Below are 1,083 nucleotides of genomic sequence, written 5' to 3'. Positions count from 1 at the left end.
GAAGAAGAATATTTCCATTTCTGTCAACATCTTGGAATGGCTGCAGTGTCATTAGTATATCGTGATATGAATTTATTGGAGAATCAAATTCCACTCTGGGTTATTAAGCTCTTGATTAATTTAATATACGGAGAAGGATCCATGTTACTTTGTAATTTCTTAAGTTCCATGATTTTGGAGAATACCAGTCTAACAAGAATTCCTGGAGAAGATAAAAAGCAACCACTTCACCTTCTAGATGCTTATCATCGACTACTTGCCCAAGAATGGGATACAGCAGGAAAAATACTCGTCCAGCCTGTTAAAAAAAGTCAATGGCGGTCGTGGAAGAAAGAGAATCGAAAGGAATTTGGGAAATGCAATCGTCAATTTCGTTCAATCACCGATCTCAAAGCAAAAGGTATTCACTTCAAACCTAGTTCATATTGTTTGACGGATATTAGGTTCAAATCATACACATTTTATGGGCAAGTTCAACTCCCGGTTTGGCTTTTCACTTATATTTCCAAGCCATTCTTTATAAACATGATTGCATATGAAGCATCTCCAGAAAGTGACACTGGCATTCCTATAATATGTTATGTTAATTTCTTGAAATCGCTCATTGTTAAATCTGAAGATGTGAAGGAACTGCGAGAAAAGAAGATACTCTTTAGCACCCTCGACAGTGATGAACAAGTTGTTGAAGTAATCAAAGAGATTGATACTTCCGGACTTGACAATTACTATATTTTTGATGATGTGAAGATGAGAATCGAGAAGCACTGCAGTAGCAAGGCAAAAACATGGATTGCTGAATTAATTCATACTTATTTTCGCAATCCGTGGACTTTCATTGCCTTACTCGCTGCCACTTTTCTTCTTTGCTTAACTTTTCTCCAGACCTATTACACAGTGAATCCTAAGTAAAGGTGTGTGGCAAATTCTGTTCTTCAAGTTTTAGTCGAGATATGTTTCGATTCTTCCAAAAAAGATAGGTTTGATGCTTTTGTATTTATTGTATTAACCTATGTTTGTATTATAGGAATTCAAATCTATAAAAGTAGTATTATAACAAATGTTTATCAGATGATTGAAAACAAT

General features: G+C 35.0%; 1 protein-coding gene across 1 annotated transcript; it reads left to right on the top strand.

The window, feature by feature from the left end:
- Positions 1–6: 6 nt before the first annotated feature.
- LOC111388037 lies at positions 7–1,058 on the top strand. The gene is made up of 2 exons (XM_023012695.1): positions 7–400; positions 620–1,058. Exons 1-2 carry the CDS (start codon positions 37–39, stop codon positions 907–909), a joined length of 654 nt encoding a protein of 217 aa, XP_022868463.1. The 5' UTR covers positions 7–36; the 3' UTR covers positions 910–1,058.
- Positions 1,059–1,083: the final 25 nt, after the last annotated feature.

The sequence above is a fragment of the Olea europaea genome, unplaced genomic scaffold (assembly GCF_002742605.1).
Source record: "Olea europaea var. sylvestris unplaced genomic scaffold, O_europaea_v1 scaffold4471, whole genome shotgun sequence".
In the NCBI taxonomy this organism is placed as follows: Eukaryota; Viridiplantae; Streptophyta; class Magnoliopsida; order Lamiales; family Oleaceae; genus Olea; species Olea europaea.
This window is presented reverse-complemented; position numbering and strand designations above follow the sequence as displayed.